Below are 23,063 nucleotides of genomic sequence, written 5' to 3'. Positions count from 1 at the left end.
TCCCGCCTCCCTGCCCCTCAGTCCTTCAGTTCCTTCCTGGTTTTTCTATCAGTTCCGTTAATTCACCTCTACTGTACCAAATCCATCAGTTCATACCTCCCCCCACATCTTCCTGGTACCTCTCAGCAGTGGGTTTTCAATGCTGCAGCAATTCTCTCCAGTATCCCTATAGTGATTGCTGATAACACCACTGGAGATTTCTGGTTGGTTGCTCCGCTTCTGGTAGCATTGCTCAAGTATGCTGGGACTCCGAAGCACTGTGCAGGCTCTGGGAGATATATTTACACCCTTGAATGGGAAGTATCATACAAAGCCTCAGTCATTTCACCAGGGAATTCTCCCATGCCCGCACTGGAAACCTGCATTCCAGTGAACAAACCCTCAACCCAGTGCTCAGTCACAAACGGTTAGATGCTCTTCAGGGCGGATACCATGCAGCCACTCAGCGTTCATATACCACCTCCTCAGGGAGCAGTGGGGCCACGAAAGCCCAGAGAGACCTCTTTAAGTTGGTGAGCTCATACAGAAAAATAAACGGACGGCAACTCATGAGTTCAGGATTTTGTATTGATATCAGGTCAACAGTTTAGTAGCACAGAGTCTGATCTCCCCTCTGCACACACACATAATTCCTGCTGAGGCTGCTAAGAGTTACATGTTCATATAACGAAGAGAAGAGACCCCCTACCCCACCCAACTCCAGACATACACACACAGGGCCAGGCTGAGATCTGTTACACTGGAGTAAATCAAACATAAGTAAACCTGATTTACACTAGTGTAACAGATCTGAATCTGTCCCCTGAGGTATAACCTTTACCCTTACGTGAAAACAAAATATGTTAATCTCCTTTCTTTACAAACCCATATTCTTTTACTCTGACACTGAATTCTGTCCTCCATCACAAGCAGATGTCTTGCATATGAACTGCATTACCTATAAAGTTTGCTTACTCCAAGCAAATGGTTCTTAATTTTTTTACTTCAATTTGAAGCGAAAAATACAGTATAGGATTCAAATGCCTTTGCATTACATGGGTTTTTAACTACTTAAAAAAAAACAGCCAAAAATGACTTCACAAAACCGAAACAAAACTACTGAATTGTTTTGCTACACACCATGCTGCCTATCTGAACTGTCTTATTGATTTTTTTTTTTTATTGCTTTATGTGGCACTTTTTATTTATTTATATATTTATATTTTAAAAGCATAGATCTGGTTTCAGCTCTCACTTTGTGTCAGTATTTCTACCCTATGCACATGTTTCCCAGCAGGAAGAAAACCAGGTAATTGCCAAAGAAGTAGAACAATGAAATCGCTGAGAGAAAGAGAGATCAACTCTGGAGCAAGTGTTGGTGTGTCCTGGCTTTTTCCGGCTGTGAATGCTGGTTCCGGGGCTGCAAGTAGATAGATATGAACAGGAGAAAAAAAAAAGAGGAAACTTTTACAGAAGGATTCAGAAATTCAGATTTGTCGCTGATTAAACTGGCCCACTCAACATTACCTAAACGGAATTTCTGAGTTTTCTTTGGCTCAAGGATTTAACGTTTAAGGCAAAACTAGACGCAGTGTAGAAGCTCCATCAAGTCTTTGGCACAACAGCTGCAACAACAACAACAAAATGACTGTACAACATGAGCCGAGAGGGTAACATTTCCCAGTTAAGCAAAGGGAAAAGTGCTAAATAAATTGCACATACTAAAAGGTGGCTGGCTTTAAAAAAAAAAAGAAAAAAAAAAAGGCATCTCCATTTTTTTTCCCCCAGAGATTGAGAAAGTCCCATTGCCAACTGTCGTCTTGAAAAGGGGTCTTTGCAAAAAGCTGCAGTCTTCATCTGGATCATGCATCCTTTGCCAAGAATGGATGGAACTCTGGCTGGAAAGTCTTCTGAATCGTCCCTCCTGGTTATTACTCCTGGAAAGAAATGATACATCACAGTGGTAAACATATTGGTGAGTGGGGAATTCTTTCAATGACACCAGGTGCTTGTTCTTTAAAGGCCCAATCCTGTGTCTACAAAAGTCCATGGCAGTGTTCCTCCCATTTACTTCAGTGGGGTGGGATCAGGGTTAATTGCTCTGAGAAGGAAAGGTTAGGTGAGCTCAGCAGAACCTGAATGATATGGTGTCCCAAGGATGGAGGCACAGAACATTAAGGGCCAGATTCTGCTACCACTATTCCCGATGAGTAGCATCTTACTGGGCAGGGCATCCCCTTGAAATCTGTGGGGCAGATGGTGAATCCCAAGCTCACACTACCGAGCGGTCATTCTCGGTGGAGCCCCCGGCTCTCGCTGACTTCAAAGCTTCATTGTGAGTACGGAGTTCGCAGGACATTTCACAGAGTGACATACTACTCAGAGAGAGCCAGGGTGGCAGAATCATGCTTGGATCAGATCCTTGTTGAGCTGGTTCAAGTTTTTCACAAGACTTTTTTTTTAATGAAAAATGACCTTTAAAAAAAAAAACTTTTCCATGAAAAGTTTATTTTTTTAAGGTTTGATTTTTCACCAAAAAGAGTAAAACTATTTTTTACATATTTTGTTTTTCCCCTCTTTTTCCCCTGCCTTTCTAGTGGCAAAATGGGAAAAGGGGGGAAATGAGGAAAAAGGGAAGTGAAAAGAGGAGCCCCCTCCTCCCAGGAAACTGAAAAATGTTGGAGAAAATGGGTTTAGATTTTTTTGCAAAATATACTTCTTTTTTCACGCAGCTTTCTTGATTCCCCCCCACTCGTCAATGCTTCTACCCCCCCATCTCCTTCCCTTTTCCCCCCCAACCTTTCTTTCCTCCTATAAATCTCATTCTCTTCTCCTCCACAAATCCTCTCCATCTCTTCTTTCTCCTTCCTGACCACTGTACTTAGAGCGGCAAGCCCCAAAGTCCCATGGTAAAATGCAGGGATGTCTTGCCAATTGTATTTCTCACTTTCACATGCACAAACTAGGGGTTCCCCTTGGCCCTGTGCCAGATGGGTCCCCAAAAGCAAATTTATACTGAAAATGAGAATTTATTTGCAAATCATCAAATTGTAGACGCTCAGATACCACAGTGATGGGCAAGGCCTAAGAACTTGGCTAGAACAGAACAGAATGGAGTAGGACAGGCATCTTGAAGAGTGAGTGTGTGTATGTTTTTAGGGAGGGACTGTGGCAAAGGATAAAGGTGCTGAATCCAGCTACAACTGCTAAAAGCTGAAGTGATTGTAAATACAAAACTCATATTTGAAAAGCCTTGTGAATTTTCAAAGACCTCTCGGGATCTGTTTTAAGTTTCAGAAGTTGACCACGGATTTATGAATGGAAGGGAAACTAAATGGGACAACTTGGATTTGTGTGACAGAGTAACTTGAGTTACTGCATTCACCTTTGTGGTCGGTGTGCTTTCCGGCCTTCAGAAGTCAAATGTCCCCCTTACATTCGTTTGTGCATAAATCTGTTAATCACATGAGTGACAGACCTAGTTTGGGAATTTGCACTCAGCTGTGGGATGTCACTGCAATGTTTCATTACTGCATCACAATACACAGAACTCAGAGCTGTGGTTTCAAACATAGAGAAGTCGCTCACAAACCCAATGCAGAATACCCACTAAGCGTTTCCAAACAAATTTTAGTACAACTGAGACCTTTTGTTACTCCCAGTCATTCAGCTCCTAAATTCCATTTTCAAAAGCGCCTTAGGCACTTAAAGGCCAGATTCACAATGGTAATGGGTGCCTAACTGCCTCTTTAGGTGCCTACGTTTAGCATTTAGGCACCACGGACACTCTCAAAACCACCACTTAGCTGCCACCTACCTCTGTAGACACCTAAGTTTCTTCTGACGGGCATGTGCAAAGCCACCTAAGATCTGATGAGACAAGCAGCTCAGCCAAAGCCCAAGTAGGATTCTCTTACTGTGTGTCCCCCTGCCTATCTCACCAGCAGAGCCTGATCCTGAAGGAGATCTCGGAGCATGCTGACAGTTGATGTGTCACGTTGAATATCCAATAGCCCAGTAGTTAGGGCACTTGCTTGGGCTGTGGGAAACCCATATTTAAATCCCCACTCTGCCAGATATGGAGCAGGGACTTAAGTTTGATTCTCCCACACCCTATGTGAATGCCCTAATCACTGGGTGTACAGTCAATCTCTCACTGAGATGCCTTTGAAAATTCCACTAGGTGCCCATCTTCAGATTTACAAATTCATTCTGGCCCTAAATCAGTTTTAAAAACGGGACTTTGGATCCCAAGTCACTGAAGCACTTTTGAAAATTTTACCTTGAGAGTTAGTGATGAGAAATTTAAAAAACCCAGCTGCGGTGGGTCAGACCAATGCTCCATCTAACCCAGAATCTGGTCTTCTGACAGTGGCCAGTTCCAGATGCTTCAAAGGCAATTACTGAGTGATCCAGCCCCTGATGTCCAATCCCAGCTTCTGGCAGTCAGAGGTTTAGGGACACCCAGAGCATGGAGTCTGGATCCAGGCTTTTAATATAGCCCATTATAGAGCTACCGGCCAATTGCAAAAATTAGATTGTCTGGGTTCAGATTGTGAAAACTCTCATATTCCGGAGTTCTGGTCAGTTGCATCTCTATTCAAAATGTTTAACAAAGCCATCACATAAATGCAATTAAATTATTCCCAATACGCATTCGTTTGTTTTCTACACTGAAAAAAGAAACAGATGCCTCCCTAAAGTTCTTTAGGGCAATGAAAACACAAAGAAATAGGAGAAATTACTCAGTCAAAACATTCTTTTAACAGATTAAATGGTAACATCAAGAGCTCAGAGTGAAAATGTTTTTGGTGCCACTCAAAATGTTTTTTAGTTCTTGATGAGAATGAAAATGTAAGGATTTGACTAGGGAGAGGCAGGATCTCTTATTTTAGCAATGATGAGCTCAGTTTTTCAAACCTGGGTCTCCAGTTTGGGATTTGAGCACTCACCTCAACATGGAGATGCTTACATTGGTTCTTATGGCACCTAAATGCTGATTTGAGTAACACAATGTAGAACAAGTGCCCTGAATTAGTTTTGGAAATCTGAAAGCTGTGATCTGAGCTTTTGAATAAATTAGTATTTGCTGGCAGAAGGACAGGCAGACAATTGTATTTACCTTAAACTATTTGGTAGGAAAATTACCTCTTATTCTGTGTTTGTCAAAAATCAAGACATTTTATGACACCATATAAATATTATTATTAATAATTACCACAACAACATTTGGTTGTTTAAAGACTGCTTCATTCCTTATGGAATCAAAACATAAAACAGGAAAGGGGGCGAGGAAACCCTGGAGAAATGAACTGCCTCAGTAACGGACAGTAGAAAAATAGATTATCTTTGAATCCCATGCTGTAACCTGTAAACAGCAATCTTAGTAAGACAGACCTTTGCTATTGCAGAAATAAACTATCTAGCAATAATCTTTGGAGAAAACAAAAGGGAACAAAGTAGGGAACCTTGCTGCCTGGACATTAGAGGCATTCTGCTTGGAAACAAGCCTGCAGGACTGGCAGCCTCAGATCCTAGTCCAAAACCCGGTGAAGTCAATGGAAAGACTTTTTGTGGTTTCAGAGGGCTTTGGATTGCTCAATTTTGTGAATTAGTAAACAAACTGGGATCATAACAGGTTCTGCGTTAATTTGTTTTGACCCACTGTCCTTTATAGATTACTACGTAATGCACCATCAATAGATGTTGTGCAATGCTGCTTTAGTAATAGGAGATCTCGTTGCAAATCTTTACTATGAAATCTTTGCTGAGAGGCACGGAAGGCCAGTGATATTTATGTGCAAATGAATGGATTAGCCAAGTGCAGATAAATTACGTTGTGTATTCAAAAGGAAGGCATCCTATGTGATTTGACATTGTGGGATCTTTGTTGGTTACACTGGCATTCCACTGATTCAGTGTAGCTACTCCTCGTTTGCACTGGTCTAAGTCAGAATAGAATCAGCCTCATTTGTTTCCCAGCCCCCCTCTCTTCTCACAGTAGTCAGAAAATTCTAAGGCTGATTTAATTAATAATAATAAAAAAACTCACATGGAAGTCCCCTAATTCTTGAACTTGACAATTTGACTAATGACCTTAGCCAATGGGCATCATTGGGAAGCATTTCAAATGAAGTGGTTTCAATAGACCAAGACCCCCGTGGAATCTGGTTGGTTTGTGTTCATTAACTTCCACATAAATGAGGGCCAAATGCTAGACCCAGTGCACAGTCTGTGTAAAAGGGATGTGTGTGGAGGAGATACGTGTAGAGGTCATGGGAGAATCCTCCACACCAGGCTGTGGAACCTACAGCTACAGGAGACCATGCAGCTGCTGTATTCCCTCTTAAGCAGGGATATTGGAGTTCTTTGCTAGATCTACATAGATCACCACCCTTGCTCTTGTCTATCCTCCACTGGGCATCGGGTCAGCCTGAGGAGCTGTGCTTATTGACACTTGGGGTATGTATGCGGGCTCTCCACATCCTGACTTTTATGCAGCGGAAAGACTCCAGTGCTAGCCTTCTGCTCAACATCATTGCATCTTGAGTTGTTGATGGAGCGGAAGGGATGTGATCTTGAAACCCCACTGGGCCAGTGCAAATGTGCGGAGTGCAGCAATGGAATCCATAGAGATAAGCTGGAGCCCTGAGAATCCACTGCCGGTGAAGGGCAGAAGGGCTAGTGAACCTACTTAGACTGCCAGTAGACTCCACCCCCTTACTGCCCCTCTTCCACAGACAGCAAGATCAATGGTGGCAACTGGGCTCACTTACAGCATCCAGGTGGTAGACCAGCTCCAGACAGAAGAACTGCTGGAGCATCTTAAGTTAATGCTGGCTTGTAGCAATAGCATGGGTTATGCTGCATCCTCTTGGAGTGCCTGCTCTTTAGCGTTATCCCCTTTGGCACCCATACTGCTCCAAATCTTAGGTTTATCAAAAATGCATGATTGCCATGGAAGGGCTGGTGGTGGCTAGTTACTAGGGGGTGCACATCATTGTGTGTAGCTGCCTGGTCTCTCTACCTAATTCAGATGGCTGCTTTGTTCCTGGCTGTGCTGCACAACAGATGAGGGTGTAACATTTTAGACAGTGGAGCCCGGGCTGTCCTGAGGTGTCTTGGGATGGCTGAAAGTTTTGAATTGTGTGGGACTGGGACAGTGAGGAGGGCCAGCTCAGGGTTTCTGTAGACGGCTAGGAGAAGTTCCCCACGCCAAAGTGGACAATTCCTCTTCTAGTCATGCTAAGCTGCTGACCTCAGGGAAGCAGAGTGGCTATTTTTAAAAAGCAACCTCTGCTTTACTCAAACAAGGGAAAATGGGAGCCTGAACCTTACTTACCAGAAACCCCAAGGCATCATGAACTGCCACTGAAGAAATGGAGTTCAGATGATCAAGACTTCACTACACCTGGTATTTAGCAATGTGACCGCTGATACGTGTTACAATCATCAATACCCTGTGTTTACTGTCAGAACAGCAATCATCTTCAGAAATCTCTAAAATTCGTGTGATAGATCTTCAAGGGCTTTACACTGGGGCTGTGTCTCTGTAATAATCCTAATGCATCACATCACAGTATCTGAGAACAATTCATCTCTAAGCAAAATGTTTCAGCGCCATACAACCGGTGCCTTGCGCCAGCTATTCCTTTTATGCTAGAAAATCACCACTCGTTTGTCCCAGGAGTGGGGGTAGGGAGGCTGCAGAAAATGCTGCCTAGAAATTGGAATAGAATTAAATGTTGCATAAATTAGAGCTGGATTCTGCAAAGGAAAAATTAAGTGGCATTAGAGCACGGCAAGAAAATCACTATATCTGTATATATCTGAACATCGTGATTTTCTTGCTATATATAATTTCAACATGATGATAGTATAATATAGCTACATTTTATTTTTAAGTCCGCATATACATAGATACAATTGTAATTATATATATATTTAGTTTCTAATTTTTAACTGTGTGTGTACACACATATATAGGGAATTAAAAATAAGAAGCTAAATTCCGGCAGAAAACTTTTTTATTGAGCTCCAACTGTTCTGCTGTTGTTCATAACCCAGTTTCCTTTCTCACAAAGAGACCTTTCGCATGGTTTTTCCTTCTGCCTCTATAACAGCTGCTCTCAGTGTTGTATCCTGAGTGATGATGAGGTTCTGAAAGTGTTTTTTTGGAACAGATGGCCAGGAGAGAGCTGGGGAATGTGCCAGCAGAAAGCTGGGGAATGTGCCAAATCCTGCAGTGACTGAGTGCTTTGGGTTCCAGCTCGCGTGCCTTTCCCCTGCCCTCTGCCCTAAGTGGCGCCAGCAGGACTTCCCAACTAGCACTCTGAACATCTGGAGTCTGCGACTGCCAGGAGAGAGAGGCGGGGGGAAGGCGGGCGGGGGGGGGGGGAACCCTCCCTGCTCCAGCTTAGCTTCCATGTACTCAACAATGTTACTGACTAACAGAACAACTAATCAAAAACAAAGAAGAGGGGGAGGGAAAGAAAAAAGAACCTTGCAAGCTAAACAGCTGCAGCTGCACAGAAGAGCAAACTTACCCACTGCATTGGGTTAGCAGTTAACATTCTATTCAGAAAGATAACAAAACAAGCATCGTTCCAAAAGTTTGAGCGTGTGGTGGCGGTGGAGCTGCCACTCTCTTGGATGCGAGGGGTAGCCCACCCAGCATCGTGTGGTGAATTATCTGACTGGGATACTTAGTGAGGTACCCTGCTCCTGCGCCCCACAACAGGCCATGGAGAGGCTGGCCTAGGGGAATGCCACAGCCACTGTGTGTGCCATGGAGCCGTGCTCAGGGGTAGGGATGAAAGAGGGTTTGGAGTGAAGCCTGGAGAGAAGGCAGCAGTATGGCTGGTGTATCCACAACTTCGTAGATCCACTGGTCAAATCCTCTTGCAGAGGCAGCAGCCATCGCTCAGATCATGAGCTGTAACAGCAGCTGGGTTAGTGCTCTGTGGCCTGAGATGAGGATACGGCCCCCATGGAGTCCCTTGTGCAAAGCCATTTACTCAGACTTTATGTCCCAGGCATGGCCTGTTTGTAGGGATGAGTGGGGGAGGAGGGAAAAGAACAATAAAAAGGATCATTTGTGTTAGTGGCAGAAGAAGGATCCATAATCCAAAGTGTGTGGTCGTGACTATGTAATGAATGAAGCTTGTTTGTATTGTGTGCCACTCTTCTACACAGCAATAGTGTGTGGTTAGCACTCTATCAGGGCCTGACCCAAAGCCCACTGCAATCAGGGGAATCTTTCCATTGACTTCAGTGGGCTTTGGATTGTGTTCTGTAGGTGTGTGGAATGCAACATAATATAGAAAAATATAATACGTATTCTCGTTTCTGACCCACCCTCTGCAGCTTTTACTTCCACAACACTCACGATAATGCCAACAGAGAGCTCTTCCCGTGAATAGAGGACAGGATATTCCCTATCCCACTGTGTCTATTTCAAAGGAGCTTATTACCCCATCTCTGTAAGATATGGAGTGGGACTCCATGTGCCGAATTCTGCCCATGAATGAGCATCCAGGTATTCCATTCAGTGGGATTCATGCATGTGTTTTCAAGAGCAGGAGGTGGCTCAAATGATTTATATAACAGATTGAGAGGCAATTTTAAAAAATGAAGACGTTCATAAGAATCTTCTGTCCCGCTTTGCTCCCCATAGCCCATGGCCATTTATTTCACAAAGAGGCATTTGAAGTCCTCCATTTTACCCTTGGTTCCTTTTAAATAGGATCGCCAAACACCCTTACTTAAGTCTCAGCTACAAGAGCAGCATAAATTGTCAGATCACCTTGTGTTTTAGCCTTGTTAAGAGGAGCATTGTCTAGCATAAAAGGTTTCAAAGGATAAATCCAACTCTTCTAATTAAGATAATGGAGTGGAAAGAAAAAAATCCATTGTTTTTCCTATTGCAACAGCAAAGTCTGAACAACAGTCTAATATCCAGAATAGCAGCTAATTCAACATCAAAAACAAAGCAAAAGGCTACACATCATCAGCAAATTAAACATCTGGAGCCGCTGCCTATCAAAACAAACCCCAATCAGCTATTTTTTGTGTGAAAAGCTCATGGTGCCATAGCACATTCTGTAAACTGCTTGAGAATTGAAAGTGAGAGTGACATGAGAGAAGGAGACAAGCCCCAACAAAATAAAGAAGACAGCAGATAAAGGTACAGGGGGATGGAGTGAATTGAAGGACATTGCTTGGGGACTTGACTGTCTTTACTTGGCTCGTTATAACTTTAAAGAGCAAGGAACAAACAACCCAAAGTCGATAATTCAGCAGAACCACCCAGAGAACAGCAACTTTTGAAAACTGATTAAAAACACACAGAGATCTTGGAAAATGTGCCGACTTCAAAATTAACGAGAGAGCAGTGGTTTTGGTCCAAGACACTGTATCCTCATCCAACAGTCTAAGGAAGACCCCCCCAGAAGAGAGATCTGTTTAGACCACCTGAAGTCCAGAGCTCAGTTCTTTTATGAACAAATATCCCAGCCTTTTAATTTAATAATGATTTCAGTGTTTTCATATCTGATATTTACACAGCTATGGATTATGGGGCTAGAGAGAAGGCAGAAGAAATTAAGCGGATTCTGATTTTAGGTATAAAGAAGTGGGTTTTTCCTACATTTCAATAGTTTCACCTCACCCCATTTTTAAATGCTAAAGATCACAGTCTTGTAATGTAAAGGTCCCAATCCAGAGCCCTTTGATGTCAAAAGGAGTATTCCCATTGCCTTCAAAAGGCATCAGATTGGGCCCTGAAAATGACAAAACTGTCCTTGGGTGTACTTTCATTGGTGCCAGGTGGAGCTTCCAAACTCTGTTAACCGATAGAAGCGCTGGTTTGCTCTCAGCGCTCTGACTGGTTGTTGGAATTATTGATTTGTTAGTGTGTCCAATCAGTGCCTTTTAGTTTTGGCCTTAGCCTTGACTGAACACCTTCTTGCCAGCATATTAGGAAATACTGACAAGGATAACGTGACACTTGTTGATTCGGCTGGAAGAGTTTGCTTTGCTGGATAGAGACTACGGGCCTAGCTCTGGCCTTGGGTAAACCTGAGGATGTTTACTGAAATGTTCCCCTGCCCAGCTGGGACCCCTAAACAAAAACATTGTGTTTGTGAGACTGAGAAATAGAAACTGATCAGTCTGGTATCATTGTGTAGGAGACAAAGCCCCCCGCCTCTACTTCTGAGCAGGCATGTGGGAAGAGCTGGGCTTACGTTTCTTTGGGAATGTGAGGGTTAGAAAGATTTTGTTTTGTGGCATGATTATTATTGTTGCTGACTAGTGGTTGTATGTGAGGGGGGAATGTGCTGCTGTCCGGTGAGAGTTTCTGCAAATGGGAAAGATCTTCTTTTATGTTCGAGTGAAACCAAGAGAATAAACAGCATAAATGGCAGGATTTAGATGTTTAATTGTTTATTAAAGACCAGTCCAAACCTAAACCGCAGCTCTGAACACCCGTGAATCTGGAGTGGTTTGAAATCTGGAACTGAGTTTTATATCTTTAACCCTTCTTTTAGTTTCCATAATCTCAGACAATGGTTCTCAAGCTATTGGAGATCCATCCTCCAAAAAACTGGTCTGCCATCCACCATCTCCTGCTCCTCTGCAGCTTGATGGGGTGCTGAGTTTGGGGCAAGTGGGGCACTGGTTCTGGGCTGTGCCTCTCTTCTCTTGCCCCACCACCCCACCAGCCATCAGCACTATTTGAAAAGGCTGTGAAGTTGACTCTAGTGGGCCTGTCCTCTGCCACAGACTCAACGCTATGCAGGAGAAGAGGGAGGAAGGGATGGGAATGCTGCCCTTTGTGACTGAAGGGGACGGCACAGGGTCAGGATGACAACAGGAAGCACAGAGAGGAAGAGAATTGGTATCTTTCTGCCCCTGCAATGGTTTCTTCTCACCATGGAATTACGCCATTTGTTTTCTTAACCTGTGGGATAAGACCATCCAGGTGATCCCTTGCAACCTACCCCACTGGTTCAGAAACAATGACGTAAAGTGTTAGCAAGATATGTATGGAATGTCTAAGTTGACTCCGTCCTCTGGACCTTTCAGTGTGTCTCAGTCTGATTTCTGTCGGTATTTTAAATAGTAGCCATCTTGGCGCACGGGATTTGTCTTTTTGTGTATGTCTTGTATGGGACAGAGTACAAAGGTGTGCTAAGTCATAAATATTAATCATGTCAGCTAAAGGAAGGGGCCAGGAGAGTGCAATTCTGTTTTATTTATAAATCGGGTTTATGAAAAAAGTATTTGTTGGGGAAAAAATGAGGAAACCTTTCTGAATCAGAGGTAGATCTTACTGCAGCAGAAGAAGGTGAATACTGCTCAGCTTAGCTGTCCATTCATCCATTAAAGTCCTGCTGATTTATTATCCTGCATGACAACTGGGTACAGAATGCGGAGGGAAGTTCAATTCAAGTTTACAAAACTCTTTTTGTCGTAAAACTCTGAACAAAGACATCAATCACTCTTTTAATTTACCCATGTCACTTTCCAAGAGGAAAACTGGCAGAATGCTCAGTTTCCTCTTTAACACGGCTTGATGATGATTTCCCCTAATTGGTTCAATGTTAAGTAACCTGAAGGAATGCAATATGTAATTAGATTTAGTGTTGTTTCCCCAAGATACCCATATGTTCTTCAGGTCAGACATCTCGCTAATGTGTTTATATGTACAGCGTCTCCATTAGCTACTTTTTTTTGTTGTTGTCAGATGATTTTTTTTTTGAGATAAGTGTTAGATTAAACAAAACAGAAAACACAGCTGAGTGATTGTGTTTTATGATCTACAAAAGGCAACCCAGAGCTGGTTTGTTTTAACAAATAACAGCCACAAGACAACGCTAATAGGATCGTGGTCATGTTAAAGTGTGATGGGCAAGTAGCGAGAGGAAGAGCTTGGCCCAGAGAATAGGAAGGATGGAAAAGTTTTTGATTAGAGAGGAATGTGGTTGTTACAAGATCACACAGATCAGGGCGGGGAGGCGAAGAAAACCAAAAAATGGGGAAAGAATAAGGAATAAAAATAAGGAAATGTTCAAAGGATGGAGAAAGAAGGAAACCACCTTGAATTATTTGTGTTATTTTGTTCTCTTGAAACATACCTTCCTTTTTTTAGATCTCCCTTCTGCCTGCAAGGTCCTAGTGCACTGCTCCACGCATTCTGAGAAGCTCATGTTACTGTGGTCAGCACTGTAATCCATGTCAGCTAGTCTGGCCAGGGAAAGGATATAGTTACAGGCTATTCTCAAAATAGCCAGTTTGGACAACTTTTGACCATAAGAATAGCAGGGAACCTAGAAAGGGTAACAGGAAAAAAAAATTAGGCCAGACAAACAAAATATCTGTGCTTGAAGGCATGACAAAACAATTGTAGGTTATTTATTTAGCAGTTGTTTAACATAAATAGGAGTTTGACTGATAAAAATCCATATGGTGCCATCAGGTTTTTTTAAAGAGAACTCCCCTGCTGATCTCCATGGGAATGAAACCAGTGTGAGGGGTCTTGATTTCAGCAGGGGCAGTTCTGCTTAAAATCTGATGGTAGGATATGGCCCAGAATGTTTACTCTAATTCGATTTTGTGCTCAGTTGCCTGGCTGGTTTCATTTGGATACTGCAACCTTTGTGCCAGATTCTGATCCGCTCACTCACACTGAGTAGCACCTTACTCCACAAGCAACCACACTGACCTAAGTGGGACTCCTCACAGAGTACAGTGCTATAGTGCGAGTGAGTGAGGGGACCCCTTGAGCTTTGACAACAGCAATCAGCACTTACAGCAGATGTAGAGGCAAAAATACAGCATCGTTGCTGAGCAGAACTGTGAGACAGTCATTCTCTCCCAGGTAATCCACACGCCATAAATCTGATGAAAGACCCAGCAGTCTCACCCCATTTTTCAGCCAAGATTTAACAGCAGAGGGCTGTGGTGAGGTCTTCTATTACTAATAACTTAAGACTTTCACAGAACATACTTCTGAATGTTTTCTAGTATAATATGAAGTATTTGAAAAATAAAAACTAATAATAATAAATTAATAAAAATAACTGGCACCTGAATAAATAAACAAATTACAATAGCCTTGATTTATTTAAAATCATGATCTGGCAAAACTCTTAAGTACATGCTTATCTTTAAGACATGAGTAGCACCCCCATACTCAGGTCCAATTTTGAAGAGAACTCTCCTAGCTGAAGTCCATTAATGGTATTAATTTTGTGCTTTGCTAGCCTGGAGCCTTACTCACCAATTTACAGAACTGCCAGTGGGCCTTGCACTCAGTGAAAATCAGTGAGATTCTCCTGCATACAGAAACTTGGACTCTGAGGCCTGGTCTACACTACAGAGTTAGGTTGATGTAAGGCAGCTTGTGTCAACTTAATGATGTCAGTGCACACACGACAGCCTTGCTCCTGCCACTGTAAGTACCCTACTACACCAACACTGTAACTCCACCTCCACGAGAGGCATAGCGTTTATGTCGGGGTGGTTAGGGCAACGTAGTGTCCGTGTAGATACTGCATTACTTAACTCAACTGTTGGCTGTCACCCCAGGGCAGGTGGGGAGGGGGGGCTCTAAGGGACCAGGGAGCCAGGTTGGGGGGCAGCTGGGCACTCAGTGGGGAACTGCAGACAGAGCCCCCACGCTGCCTCTCTTAAGTCGGTGGAAGTGCTCCTGGTGAGGATGTACACCACCGACAGAAGAAGGGCAGTGAGAACATGAACCACCACAGTAATTACTGTGGTGGCTGTAAGTTGACCTAACATAGGTTGACTTAAGTTTGTAGTGTAGACATGCCCTGAGTTATTTATCTGAAACCCATCCCTGTACGTTAGTTACCCAGGCTGTCTGTCTTTCTGTCAATCTAAGATTTTATACTGTACCCATCACCGGAATACTTGAACTCTTCTGTAGCGTCTGACTGCCCAACAGAGTCCCTTTCACCCTGATCCTGGGGATGTTAAAAAGACAATTGGGGAAGCTTCCTTTGTGCTTTTGCCCTTCTCATCCATGTCTCTCCCCCCAGGTTGTCTCCAGGTCCATGAGCAGATAATGCAGAGCGTACAACCAATACTCTAAGCCAAATTCATCCCTGGTGTAAAGCTATTGATTTTAACGGAGGGATTACATTGGCCCTCCATGTCCAACGTGTTTGCCAAACACATAGTCTCTCGGCTTGTAGAATGTGGGTTTGTATGATGAGACATCCAGGCGTATCTTGCACTTCTCCAAAAACAAGCCAACAATCTTCACAGGATTTTCCTCACATTTTTTAAAATGTATAGCACAGTATTGGCAATACTGGGGATGTAGGGAACCTGCTCTTCTTTCTCTCGTTGGAAAACCTATCTTCCACTTGGTGGCATTCTCACAGCACATGAATCAGGGACCCGCTTTAATGTTTACTAAGTAATAGAACCACCTCCTGTGTTCTGTTGTATTGGTGTGCTGGGGAGCAGTCTCTTTCCTTTATGCCAGAAGCAAGCCAGGATAGCTCTACAGGAGCACTCAAAACAGTCTCATGAGAGTCGTGTTAAGCATCGTCCATAATGCTCCACAGTAAATCCATGGCCTGGCTACGAATGGAACACAAGAATTCTATTGGCACTTAGTCTTGTGTTCTTTCTGCTAGATCACAGTTTCTCCCAACAGCCTGTTTACTTGGCTTTCAAGAGCTCCCTGCCTACTCTCAAGTCTTTGTTGACACTTGCAGCTACCCACTGTGCTTCACTTCCGGTAGCACCTTGCCTACAACTCCACAATGGTCTTAAGCTGGGCATTTTTCTTGTTAAAGGAGAATCCATGGCAGCGACAAAAACAAAATATCTGTTATCATTGGCAGGATATGACGGAGCCAATGAAAATCTTGGATCAAACAGAAGTCACAGCTGATGATCAAAGCAATATGGAGAATAAAATGGAAGGTTTCAATGAAAAGTGGGAACGATTTCAAAGTTAGAGCAAGAAAGTTAAATCAAGTGGAAGTAAAATGGACCATGAAATACTTGAGGCTGATGCACACATGTCAGCCAGTTACCAAAAAAAAAACTGGAGGAAAATATTTTTTCCCTCCTTTCCTTCCCCTCCCCCTCTTTTTTGTTATGGTAGGTTTTTTTTTTTTTTTAAAGAACAAATTATTTTGTGAGCCATGTTTGTTACAAAAATCACCAGCTGGGATTAGAAGACACTTTTTTCCGTATACGGTGACAACATATAAATTGGAGCAGCCCCGAGAGAAGGGTTTATTCAGGAGTGTGCACACCCGGACAGTTTCAGCTTTTCAGAGAGGATCAGAGAGCAGGATGGTGGGTGCAGTACAGGAACACAGACAGATACGGGTTTTCTCTATAGTAACAGTGTTAGAATAGCTTTTTCCGAGGAGCACTTCCCATCTTGACTCAAATTTAATGGTGGAATTATAAAGAGGCTTGTGTGTTAATTATTAAGAGAGCTGAGACACAAAGTTCAGACCTGGTCTGGATCCAAACATTCCCCAAAGAGGGGGAGTTCAAATTAGGGTTTTGGTATTCGCCCATCTGTAAGAGAAAGCCAGAAGTGGGCTGATGGGCATAGGCTTTGCAAGCCCTGGCTATGCACAGGTGGTGGGGAAGGACTCTTAAAAGCAAGTTTAAGTGTCAAGAACAGATTCTGTATTAGAGTATTTAGAGATTTATGGCCCGATTCTGCTCTCACTTACATTGGTGTAACACCAGTATAACTCCACTGGTGTTAGTGATATACTGATTTACCCAGGCATGAGTGAGAGCGGAAGCAGTCTTCTAATTTACTCTTTTAAAGAGAGCAAACCTTTTGGCTCATCAGATCTCAGAAGCTAAGCAGGATCAGGTTTAGTTAGTGCTTGAATGGGGGACATACAAAGATTTAGGATGAACATAAGAACAGCCATGCTGGATCAGACCACAGGTCCATCTAGCCCATTATCCTGTCTTCTGACACTGGCCAGTGCCAGATGTTTCAGAGGGAATGAACAGAACACGGCAGTTTATTGTCCCCTATTGTCCAGTCCCAGCTTCTGGCAGTCAGAGGCTTAGGAACTCCCAGATCATGGGGTTCTGTCTCTGATCATGTTGGCTAAGAGCCATTGATGGAACTACCTTCATGAACTTACCTAATTTTTTTTAACCCTGTTATACTTTTAGCCTTCACGGCATCCCCTGGCAAGGATTTCCACAGGTTGACTGTGCAATGTGTGAAGAAGTACTTCCTTATGTTTGTTCTAAACCTACTTCCCATTAATTTCATTGGATGACCCCGGGTTCTTGTGTCATCTCTTTTCTAAGCTGAACAGTCCCAGTCTTCTTAATCTCTCCTCATACTGAAGCTATTCCATATCCCTAATCATTTTTGTTGCCCTCCTCTCTATATTTTCCAATTCTAATATATCTTTTTGAGATGGAGTGACCACAACTGCACGCAGTATTCAAGGTGTGAGTGTATCATGGATTCATAGCGTGGCATTATGATATTTTCTGTCTTATCTATTCTTTTCTTAATGGTTCTGAACATTCAGTTGGGTTTTTTGACTGCTACTGCCCATTGAGCAGATGTTTTCCGAGAACTATCCATTCACTATGGATGAGTTTACTCATAAATGCATGGGCAGGGGGATTTCTAAATTTCAGATGATGACAGACACTTAATTAGAATATTCCCTTCATCTCTCTTCCCCCCACTGCTTCCCAGCTAGCAGCACGGCCTCCAATATTAAGTATAGAGGAGTTAGGAAGGAAGATTTCTCTAATATGAAAAATGCTGTTGTCTGCCAGAAAGGCAAGGAAATTGGCACTACCCAATATTTATCTATGTTAAGAAGACACTGGGCTGGTAACCCAATGGCAGCTGAAGTTTGGGCCCTGGGATTAATTAAATTAATTAATTAGTTATTAATTAGTTAGTTAGGATTAATTAATTAATTAGTTAAATGTTTGTAAAGTATGTTGGAGTCCACAAGGGCTAAGTACTATTATTGTTTCCTTGTTCCCCAGATAGGCACAGGCTGGAAGCAATGCAGAGAGCACACTGCAGAAAATGTACCATAGGGAATAACTCTGCATTGGCAGGAGGATGGGATGGGATGGGATGGGATGTAACAGGTCTGTTCCATCTCTGATAGCTATGATTCAGAGGCAACGCTTTTGGAACCCAAAGATGCTCCGTTTGAAGCCAGTGGGAAATTTGCCATTCAAGCTAGCTCAGGTAGGGTAGCCCGTGGGAAGCCAATGGGAAGTTTGCCATTGGCTTCACTGGATCAGGACCAGGCCCTCAGCCAGCTCTGTGCTCTCTTGTGTCCGATCCTGTCCCATCCCACTTAAGAAATAAAGTATGGAAGATGCATCCCATTCCCATCACTGGAGGGAAGGATGCTGTGACCTGAGGCCATTAAGAGTGGTGTGGAGCAAAGTAAGGGGAAGTCTACACAGCTAAAGCTACACACGGGCTGCCCTACCTGAGCTAGCTTGAATCACGGGTAACCACAGCCGTGAAGGTGACACAGCATGGGCTAACGAGCTTGGTGTGTACCCCGGGTCTGGGAAGGGCTTGTTCTACCTGTGCAGCACTGTCTTTGCTGGAATTGTTACCAACCCTGACTGGACTCCAGTTAGCTGGGGTAGGCTAGCTCGTACACAGCTTTTGCTTATCCTAAGTGGGGGAAGTGGTGGGTACAGGATCCATTAACAGCTTCTTCAATTAGTAGGACAATAGATATAGTCACAATAACTGGCCAGATCCTCAGCTGGTGTAAATTAGAGGCGCTCCAATGATTTGGATAGAGTTATGCCAGTTTACATCAGATGAGGATCTGGTCCAATATTTCCCTTCCATTATCAAAAGAACATGTTAATTTTTGTACAAATACATTATGAGCTCATACAAATAAACACTATGAATCCCGTTCCACACTCTCTTTTCACTGGTGTAAATCAGGAACTACTCTAGTGAAATCAGTGGAGTTACACCACTCTAACACTGTGTAAGTGACAGAAGAATCTGGTCCTGGGTAGAGCCGATCCTGCTCTGTTGCGCTGCTGTAAATCTGGACTAACTTCGCTGCCTTGCATGGACTCGCTCTGGAGTTACATAAGCATAAATGAGAGCAGAATTTGGCCCCATCTGTAGAGTTGATAACGCAACGTTAAGCAGTAAAACGTACGTGCTAACAATACACTATAAAGCAAGACCTCCTGACAGCAAACTGCCTCTACAATGTGCCATAATAAGCTGTTGAATTTGCCTATCTTTTAATTCCTCTGGTTTATTTTTGTGCTGGGAGTTAAAATATTTTAGAGCCCCACTGGGAAGGTAGTTGGCTGGCTTCTCGATGAGTCCTTTTAGAACGCGCAGTGTAACTTAACTGTCTCATTGTTTGTGTTGAGCAATATGCCAAAAAAATTTCCAGAAGGTTCACATGAATGTCTAGTGCTTAATAGCGCTGGCTTTATTATATCCCTCCTTCCAACCTGAGATGAGTTAGTGTTTCCACAAGGGTTCAGCGACCTCAGTGGGGTACTGGCAGGTTAGGGGAGTGAGGAGGACTGTTGGTTTTAAGCTCCCACCCATGCCCAATGCTGGGTCAGGTGGGGTGAACTGTTCACTGGATTTTCTCCTGGAAGAAGCTGACCTACTGCCTCTCTCTCTCATGCATAATTTCCCTAGGACTTGGAAAAAGGCAACATCATGTCTGGGACAGCAAAAGAGACAGCTGACCACCTTGACAAGTTTAAGAACATGTCCAAAATATCGTCACATGTTCCCAAATTGTTATTTAAAGGGACGTGTTATTTGAAAAGGGCTGCGGTTGAGCATGTTTGGTTTTGTCTGATAGCACGTGTGGGTGGGTGCGTGTCACAAAATGTATGTGTAAATAAACAAGAACTAGCACAAGCCACTGATTTTTTGGGGGTTTTGTTTATTATAATTCTCTGGATATGGATTTTTTTTTTTTTTGCTGTTACATTATCTGCCCTGATTGCCCCAAGTGCGCCTGGGATCCCAGATCATTATTTGTTTTGTTTGTATTCCGGCAGTACTTTGGAGTCCCAGGCACACAGCTGCATCCCATTGTGCTAGGTGCTGTATAGGGCTGGTGAAGAATGCATGTGCACAGGGTTCACATATTCTAGATGATCTGGTGGTACCTTCTGGACTTAAACTCTGTGACTCTGTGAGCAAGGATATCTCCAGTGCTGCAGCCCGTCCACTGCTCTCTAAGAGCTTTCCCATAGCTAGATATGCCTTATGAATGTGCAGGTGATTTACAGGTACAAGATAGCAGGCACTGCTGTATAGTGCATAGGATTATTCCTACAAACCCTGATGTTTATTTCAAGTATGGGACTGGGCCCTATTGGTGTGTCTACACTGTAGCTGCAAGTGTGCCTCCCCAGCCTGGGTAGACAGACTCACTCCAGCTCAGCTCAAGCTGAAAATAGCAGTGTGGACGTTGTAACACCAGGAGCAGCGCCGGTGAGCCACCTGAGCTTGGACCCAGGGGGCCAAATTCAGCTCAGGAGTAAGTGATTAAGCTTCACTGAAGTGGGACCTGTTTACACCAGGGCCAAATTTGGTCCCCCTGATCCGTCTGACTCATTTGCCAAACCAGGATTATTGTTCTGCTTTTCTGTGAGCATCTCTGCTGCTGCTCTGGCCAGTGTCCCCAGGTGTCTGTCAACAGAGAGCCTCCTGGAAAACAGCTTCTCAGGCAGTGCTGGCTGCCACGTGGGAAAACCCTACCCTCTCACTGAGGAGCAGGGTCCTGCTTCCCTGTGCCTCCCTCTGCATATGAACGCTGCTCTCCAAGTTATGCAGGGGGCAGAATTAGATAGGACTGGGGCGATAACACTAACTTTATGGATGAATCAAGCTGTGGCCAACACACAAATTGATCAATGCACAAAGCAGACGCAGGATGTGAATGAAGGTGCTGACAATTACAGTATTGCTGATTCGGTGCTTGGGCACTGTCCCACCGTAGTTGCTGACGAGGATAATTTGAGAACAAACTAGGGTCAAGCAGGGACTGGGGGTTGGATCCAATACCCATTGATGTCAATAGGAGTCTTTCCTCTGATTTCAGTGGGAGTTGGAGCGAGCCCGAGGGGAGAGGAAAGGATAACTGACTGTGTCTACAGCAGAAAGAGAAAATACATACGGTCAGTCACAGGATTTTGTATCAGGTGACAAAGCCAATTAGACATTAAGCAACAACAGACACACGGCTGTTTTCTTTGTGTAACATTTTCCTGAGTTTGGGGAGGTGTGTTGGAGTTTTCTCTGTCTTCTTTACTGTCTTCTCCCTTGTTCTGTTATGTTATCTGTCTACTTTAGATTGTGTGTTGTTCATGGCAGGGGCCTTGTCATCTCCCTTTGTATGTACCCCTCATGGCACTGGAAATCATAATAGTGTCACTCAGAACTGGTTTAAACCGCTTCCGGGCCCAGATTAACGTTGTGATATTCCATTGCCAAGCACAATGGAAATGCTACACCTGGAGCGCTCCGTTGGGGGATGCGCCTTGAAGGCAGGGATCCTCCCTTGGGGCCACATTCAGCTCTTACCGAAGTCAGTGGGAGTCTCTCTGCTGACAGCACTGGAGTCAGAACAAACCCTGTCAGGCCGGCTCCAACCCACAGTAAAGTCAATGGGAAGCTTTTCAATGACAGCCGCTCAATCTGCTCCTGATGATACACACTGTAAGTGATCACAGGAAAGTTGAGTCCTGTGGAAGTGGGATCTCTTTTACACTAATTTTAACTACCAGTGAGTAGCAGCCAAGGGAAGGACACGGACACCAGCAGACAGCAGTGAAGGAATGCGAAAGGGTGGCGAATTCAGCTCCCAGTAGCATAGAAAGCTGTGAAACCCATGACACACCTCAGCCTGGAGAGTGGGCCTATCAACTGCTGAAGAGAAAGAAAGGAGTACAAATGTGGTGGTGGAAAGGTTTAGAAAAATGCTGACCTAGTTCAAGGCGAAGAATGAATCTGTGGAAACATCTGCTCCCAGCACAGCGACTCCAGCTCATTGGGGCTCCATGGACCATATTTTTGAGGAGGAGTTTGAGACGAACATCAAAAAGCTGCATATGTGCCAATGTGGGCAGTTCTCCAGATCAGACAGAGAGATGCGGGCATCCCCTCCTATCAGTGGAAATCTTGCTGCCATTTGAGTATTCTCAGCTCTTAAACGGGCTGTTCCAGAATTCAGCACCAGTGGGATGCAAATGAATGACATGGTGGAAGACTCTGCCACTTATTCTGGCACAGGCATCTCTTGCTGCAAAACTGAATTTGTAAACTGCAAATTGTTGCTGGTTACTGAGCTAGCTTTTACAGTGTCTCCGGGTCCTAGCCCAAATAGTAGAGTGTTTGAAAACATGCTGGCATGGGTGTTTCATTCATTTTGATGCCATCATTCTACCTCATTTGAACATGGTTTGGCCTGTTCTGATCTCACTTTTACATTATTGTAAACCTGGAGTAGCTTCACTGAAGCCCTTGGCATTTCACCAGCATAACTGAACTCAGAATGAGGTGAGATGGAACTTTGTTCTCATTAACAAAGCACTGGAGACATGTCTTCTCCCTCCATAGCATCTGGGCCCCTGAAAGACAATGGCCACCAGGAATGACGGCGGTGCAAAAGAGTCTATGGAAACAGAACCTTGTCCTGTCACGTGCTCAGATACCATGGTGATGGGCGCAGTATGAGAACCGGAATAGAATAGAATAGAAAATACCCACACTAACATCACTAGGACAGGCAATGGAAGCCGAACGTTTTTCAGTATGGTGAGCTGAGCGTTAAGGGGGAAAGGCCATGGCCCTATATTTGAGGGTCTATAGCAGGAATGGCCAAACTTACTGACCCTCTGATCCGCATACGATAACCTTCAGAGTTTGAGAGCCGCAAGACATGCACAATCTGTCCTGTGGGGAAGTGCCTGCCGGGGCATCGGGCTTCAGCCCCAATACCCCCACGCGAGTCTAAAGCCCTCAGACACCCCCCCACCCCTGCAGGGCAGAA

General features: G+C 43.9%; 1 protein-coding gene across 1 annotated transcript in view; it reads right to left on the bottom strand.

Moving 5' to 3' along the window:
- Positions 1-549: 549 nt before the first annotated feature.
- Positions 550-23,063, bottom strand: part of ATOH8 (atonal bHLH transcription factor 8) — a 29,017-nt gene continuing 6,503 nt past the window's right edge. The window contains exons 2-3 of the mRNA XM_007063721.4: positions 13,119-13,310; positions 550-1,916 (exon numbers count right to left, since the gene is read on the bottom strand). Of these exons, the coding sequence (XP_007063783.3) occupies positions 1,911-1,916; positions 13,119-13,310 (198 nt within the window). The 3' untranslated portion in view covers positions 550-1,910. The remainder of the gene's footprint in view (positions 1,917-13,118; positions 13,311-23,063) is intronic.

Source organism: Chelonia mydas, chromosome 4 (assembly GCF_015237465.2).
Source record: "Chelonia mydas isolate rCheMyd1 chromosome 4, rCheMyd1.pri.v2, whole genome shotgun sequence".
Classification (NCBI taxonomy): Eukaryota; Metazoa; Chordata; order Testudines; family Cheloniidae; genus Chelonia; species Chelonia mydas.
The sequence above is the reverse complement of the archived record's forward strand: the minus strand, read 5'-3'. Positions and strand labels throughout refer to the sequence as shown.